Source organism: Malaya genurostris, chromosome 3, assembly GCF_030247185.1.
Source record: "Malaya genurostris strain Urasoe2022 chromosome 3, Malgen_1.1, whole genome shotgun sequence".
In the NCBI taxonomy this organism is placed as follows: domain Eukaryota; kingdom Metazoa; phylum Arthropoda; class Insecta; order Diptera; family Culicidae; genus Malaya; species Malaya genurostris.
In genome coordinates this window covers 303,647,170-303,653,706 of record NC_080572.1, presented here as the reverse complement: position 1 = coordinate 303,653,706, position 6,537 = coordinate 303,647,170, and the positions used below count along the sequence as shown (strand labels likewise).

Genomic DNA, 6,537 nt, shown 5'->3' with positions numbered 1-6,537 from the left:
TGAGCGAAGGACGCCGAGTACTCGAACATCTGTTTCCTTCAACGACCATGCCTCGTGGCCGTATAGGACAGCAGGTAGTGTCAACGACTTGTATAGAGCAAGTTTGGTGCGTGTGTGCAAGCTACGAGACTTCAGCTGGTTACGGAGCCCATAGAAAGCCCTATTAGCAGCTGCAACACGCCTTTTTTACCTCGCGGCTAATATCATTATCGCATGTCACTAGTGTTCCAAGATATATGAACTCGTCGACAACCTCGTATTGTACCCCATCTATCTCCACCCTCGGATCCTACACCGTTTGGGCTGCCTCTTTCTCTACCAGCCACCATGTACTTAGTCTTGGTAGAGTTTATCGTCAACCCTATTCTCGCAGCTTCTTTCTTGAAGGGCACAAAAGCCTCTTCCACAGCTCTACGATCCACACCGAAAATATCAATGTTGTCCGCAAAACCAAGAAGCATGTGAGACTTATTGATGATGGTACCGTTTCTTTGCATGCCGGCACCTTCGAGCGCTATATTGAACAACAGATTTGAGAGCGCGTCGCCCTACTTCAATCCATCTAACGTCACGATAGCATCGGATGTCGTACCAGCTATCTTGACGCTTGACTATCGAGCGTCGCACGAATCAGTTTAATTAGCTTGGAAAGTCATGTTCTAACATGATCTGCCACAATTCGTTACGTTTCACTGAGTCGTACGCAGCTTTGAAATCTACAAACAGATGATGAGTCCGCAAGTTGTATTTCCGAAACTTATCGAGAATTTGTCGTAAGGTGAACATCTGGTCCGTCGTTGAACGTCCTTATCGAAAGCCGCATTGGTATTCGCCGACAAAGGATTGTGCCAATGGACGAAGTCTGCCGAACAGAACTCTAGAATGTACCTTGTTACAATCAAGTCGGTGACCCTCGTTGTAGATAGGGCACATGATAGCCAGTCCGAAGGCATTTCCTCTCCTTCCCACATCATTCCAATTACTTGGTGGAGTGCGTAGTACAGCCGCTCGTTTTCGACTTTGAGAAGTTCAGCTGGGATGCCGTCCTTCCCAGCGGCCTTTCCATTTTTAAGCTGTCTAACCGCTTTTCGTATTTCGTCTAGCGTGGGTGGGTCCAAAGCTTGTCCATCATCCTCAACCCTTATTCTGTTCATGCTCTCTTCCGTTGATCGTTCATTCAATAGTCGCTCGAAGTGCTTCTTCCACCTAGTAGCCACTGATTCCGTATCGGTCGTTGATCATAACTGGTACGGGTGTACCTATTTTTCTCATACTGTTGACCGTTTTATAGACCCTTCGAGCGTCGTTTCTAGCGAAAGAGTTCTGTGCATCTGCAAGCACTCTTTCATTCTGTTCACGTGTCTTACGCCGGTGCAATTTTTTCTCAGCTGCTTTCAACTCCCTGTATCGCTCTCTGTTTTGACGGGTCGCCGTGGTAAGCATTCGGCTTCGGGCTAGAATTTTTTCGTTTGAGACTATCTTTAAGTCAATATCAAACCATTCGTTATGTTGGTTTCCCCGTGTGGTCCCTAACACTTCTGTGGCTGTTATATTGATCGCGTCGTGAAACTGCTTCCACACAGCGTTCCAGCCATCGTCGTTATGTCGTTGTCCGATTCGTTCGTCGAGTATTTGGGTGTATTCTTCAGATACAGTCGAACTCGAAAGCCGTTGTATGTTCAGACGCATGGCTTTCTCCCGTTTGGGACCTGTGACGCTGAACAATCGTGCTCGAATCTTGCATACCACCAGATAGTGATCGGTCCTAACATCGAACATAAACATCGGAGAAATGTCGGCCGTCTATCAAAACGTGGTCGATTTGGGAGCATGTTTCACCATTTGGGTGTCTCCAGGTGTATTTACGAATATCCCTACGCGCAAAGCAGGTGCCACAGATCGCCATTCCTCTGGATACGGCGAGGTTAATCAATCTTAGGCCGTTGTCGCTGGTAGATGAGTGGAGGCTCCCCTTACCAATATCTGGGCGAAAGAATTCTTCTCTTCCGACCTTGGCGTTTACATCCCCGATGATGATTTTAAACGTTACCGTGTCGGTTGCCGATTTATCCATCGGAAATCATTCAGTTATTTGAACTTGAAACGTCTGTTACAATTCGGAATATGACGCAATGTATTGTAATTATATCCAGCCTATAAATTTAAGTTTGGGTTGATTTTTTGGCGAAAATTTAATTGAATCAGGACTACTTATGCTTTAAAATGGTACACACAGAAAAAATATTTCAAAAATAAACTTCGGGAAAGTCTAATCAATATTGTTGTTGATATAGTGATAATATAATTGTGATGTTGATGTGATAATTGTATAACAAATGTTTTTTGAAGCAATTCATATTTGTTTGGAATAACCAAGCTCTAGTGTTGAACAAGCATTTTTGCTTGAATCGATATCTTGGTTCGACACACCACATTGAAACAATTATTTTACTGTTTGATGGACAGTTAATCGTTCATATCGTTTGAACACCGACATTTTTCCTAAGTAGTTGTTTATAGCTTAAACACTCAACACACAGATAATTTAGAAATGCATCAATAGATTATAAGTCCCAAGATAGAACTAACCAGGAAAATGTTTCCATATGGCATTTCAATTTTACTCCATTAGCAAAATAGCTCGCTGAAAGAGCATTTCTAATTCCGTTTCCAAGAATGTTGCAAAGCCTTGGTATTACATTCCTGTAGTGGAATTTGACCTTCTGTTTCAACAGACTTCGCAGCCGATTCGGAGTGTACAGAACCAGTGCATGGCTGGTGCTACGATTCTACTGACACTACGAATCCTTCCAGGTCGGGGCTCGAACATACGACAACTGGTTTGTAAAACCAGCGCCCTATGCATTCAACCGCCCACCCGAGTCAACAACGCAGATGAGACTGTTGAATTAGCATTGAAAATACGTGGCAATTAGAGGCTCTGATTTGAGCTATCGTTTTACTAGGTCACTACAAACAGCTGTTAGTTCCTCGGTAATTCAATACCGGTGGCGCACTACTTGTCTAGTCCCCGCCAAAAATTCTCCCGAAACCGGCAGTTTCTCGTGAGTGAAAATCTGAAATATCCAAAGCCGTCTAAGACGAAACGTAAAGAACAGTAAAAAACGGTTATGTGCCCTAAGCACAAACATAGGCTAACCCTTAAATGACCATACATGCATCGGCCAGAATAAGCCGAAAACAACGTCTTCGTTCGGCACGTCAGTAAAGACGTGGTACTTCGGTACCAAATATATAAGTGTTTTGCAAATAGCATTAACTTTACGTCCGCTTAGCGGTTCAAATTGAACTGTTTAAGATTGCAATAAGCAGTTCAACTTGAACTGCTCTACACTGACGAGTCTAAGACGAACGTAACGTAAAGAACATCTCATTTAAGTTTTTATTCGGGTTCAATGGAAAGTTCTTCGGAAAATCGTTTATAAGAAAGGTACCGTTAGCTGGAACAAAACTGCTTTTTATTTGCATAGTTCTATAATACTAAGAAATGCTTATTTATCATTCTGCTTCTTCTCCCATTCGGTCCAAGATCCTTTGTAATTTCTGGCGCTGAAAAATTGGAAAAAATGTTTCACTATTTCAATGTACTCCAGAAGAACCTAATCTACCGGCAATTATGTTACAAAGCACAACACTTAGATGATATATATTTTGTGTTTCGTTTTCAGCTCGTCAGTGCATGTTAAACTGTTATGCCACTCAGTCGTTCAACCGAAGTGCAATGTCTTAACTGACGTTCTGAACGAAAACATGTTAGATGATAGTTAGAGAAAAAAAAACCAAGCACAAAAACTCCACCTACTTTTTGTATCCAAGCCCGATAGCAGTATCTGCAGCTTTTTGCGCCCGTCCACCAAGTTTGCAGTGGAAAATTATTTCCGTGTCGGACTGCGGTTTACTCCGACCGAATTTAGATTTGAACTCGTCATCTGAGAGCTTCAAGGCCTGTTCCAAATTCGGCACTACAAGCAAATCGAAGAACAAACCCAATGATTGGTGAGATAATCAACTACTTCTTTTTTTACTAACTACACTAATTTCGGTTAGGTCACGATGACATAGCAGTTTTGCGTGAATTTTTGTGTCTTACTTCGTGAAACCAAGTCCTGCTAAAGTTTCCACAGCAATTTGACTGCGCCTTCCTGTCCGACAGGACATGATAATATAGTGATCATGGGACGGTTTTGGGATTCCGTATCTTTCCTTGAATTGGTCTGAATCAGTCGTCGAAGAGAAAGCTTTCTCGACTTGATCCACTGGCCATATTAATGGAATGATCACTACTTCTTCTTCGAAAAAAAAAAAACAATATATTTCAACTGATAATACTTACGTGGAATATTGACACTGGTCGGTATTTGCCCAGTTTCCGCGACTTCTTCCACACCACGCACATCGACCAGCAACTTCTCCGGGTGGTTTGGAAGATCTAACACTTCCTCATAGGTGGCAATCGACATGTTTGCACTGGACAACTTTGCGAAACGACCGGTGATCTGAAAGTTTTAATCACAGTTAGTAGATTCAGGAACATCGAGGAAACTATGCTCGATTTCATTTGACTTTATTGATTCAAGAGATAAGATAACTTTGAATGTTGTGTTTTCGGTCACGAGGTTCAATTTTACAATCCAAATTCTTGATTACTTTTGAGGTTTTGGTATCTATAGAATTACAGCGAAGTGACGTATGATAATTCTGTTCAACTATTCGGCGAAATTATTCATCAACTAAATACATTTACCCAATTGACAAATGAAGCGCACATCAACAAATGGCTAAAGCTGAAATACAACTGAACAGAAAAACCTGAATTTTCGAAGTCGTGCAGATTCACCGGATCACACGAACACGCTAACAAGTAATTTAGATAGTAGCTTACGGATAACAGTTCGATTTTCACAAGCCGGCACGCGTGCGAATGTATAGTAGACTTCGACGCTCGGTTGCTAAGTTACGACTAATGCCCCCAACGATGGCTTTCGATCGAAAGAGTTCTACTTGAAAACAAATCTACAGACGGCACACAACTACATGAACAGCACACAATCAATCCGCTAGAGGTGATAAACTGACACAGGATGGTAGGAAGGAAGCTAGGGGCTCGGCTTTTTCTTTTAACCGGTTTCATAATCGAAGGTCATTCATAAACAATAAAATCACCTATTAGTGGGAAATGAAAACGACTGCTGATATATATCTCATCCGCGTAGCGTCCAGCATAACTAACAATCTGTCTTTTTTCAATGTATCGAAAACATTCTACTGACATGCTCGACCAAAGAAACTATTATTAAATTTAAATAAATAATTTAAAAATTCACTGTTGCACTATCCTTATGTTGTTTAATATTTGGTTTCCAATTGTACACATAACTTACTCGAGAAAATCGGTACATCATTCTTGGTTTCAACATCAATTTATTTGATTCCATCAACAAAATTTGAGCGTCTCGAGTAGGATAAAACAGCACCTAACTTTGAGGACTATTTTAAAATTTATCCAATAGAACAAATAATCAAACACGGTTACGCAGCGACACGACTTTTTGTGCAATAGTAAAATTATTTGAAACTGTCAGAATTTTCTGACTTTCAAGAAGACGTCAGCGCCTACTTGACGAATTAAACTAGCAAATGGGATAATTAATAAAAAAAATATCAAGATCTGTCAGTTACTTTATTATGTTGATTTCGCTTGATGCCTAACACAGTTTCGAACCTAGTTTGAACACCATGGAAATAGGATTAGTTTCGAACCGGGTTCTTTCATTGGATATGCTCACACTCCCATTACAAAGTGCGAACCAAACTCATGCCGTTTTTGTTTTTTAGCTCAAAATTTGGTGTAATTGAGGGATTCTTTGTTACCCCGCATAGCCAGCATTCGTGAACCTTTTGACTTGGAAAAGTGAAAAAAAAATACAATTTACGGTATTTTTAAAAAGCCAAAACTAATTTATTGTCGTCTCAAACCTTTTACTTCAAATAAAAAAATAAAATAAAATTTGTACATGCAGCTGTCTTTTGCCGTATGCATAGATTAAAAAAGCCGCATGTGACTCTATCAAAATCGTAAAAATTGTGTGTTTGAATAAACTTTCCTGAACCTGTCCAAGGGTTTTCAATCGGAAACGACATCAATTAGCTGAATGATGCATCGATTTTTTATCAGGTGTACAACTTTGCTTCCGCCGTTTTTTTTCCAAAATTAAAAGCTTTATTGCGAAAATTTACTTACAGATGTATTGTCCGTCGCTACTTTCTCCCATCTTTCCGGCAATTTTCGGATCCCGGCTCGAAAAAAGGAGTGCTCTTTTGACGCTATACATGAAGCAATCCATTTTTCCAACTCTTCGAAGGATTGAAAATGTCAGGCCGCGTGCCATCGAACGGAATAGGTGGAAATCAGAAGGAGCGACATCTGGGGAATACGGCGGGTGGGGCAAGACTTCCCATTTCAGCGTTCACAGGTACTTTTTGACCACTTCTGCGACGTGAGGCCGAGCATTGTCG

The 6,537-nt window shown here is 41.0% G+C and overlaps 1 protein-coding gene across 1 annotated transcript in view; it reads right to left on the bottom strand.

Annotated features, from left to right (window-relative positions):
• Positions 1–3,457: 3,457 nt before the first annotated feature.
• The window catches only part of LOC131434400 (uncharacterized), a 42,063-nt gene continuing 38,983 nt past the window's right edge, over positions 3,458–6,537 (bottom strand). Inside the window, exons 5-8 of the mRNA XM_058601067.1 lie at positions 4,766–4,970; positions 4,355–4,517; positions 3,824–3,983; positions 3,458–3,570 (exon numbers count right to left, since the gene is read on the bottom strand). Coding sequence (XP_058457050.1) covers positions 3,513–3,570; positions 3,824–3,983; positions 4,355–4,517; positions 4,766–4,970 — 586 coding nt within the window. The 3' untranslated portion in view covers positions 3,458–3,512. The remainder of the gene's footprint in view (positions 3,571–3,823; positions 3,984–4,354; positions 4,518–4,765; positions 4,971–6,537) is intronic.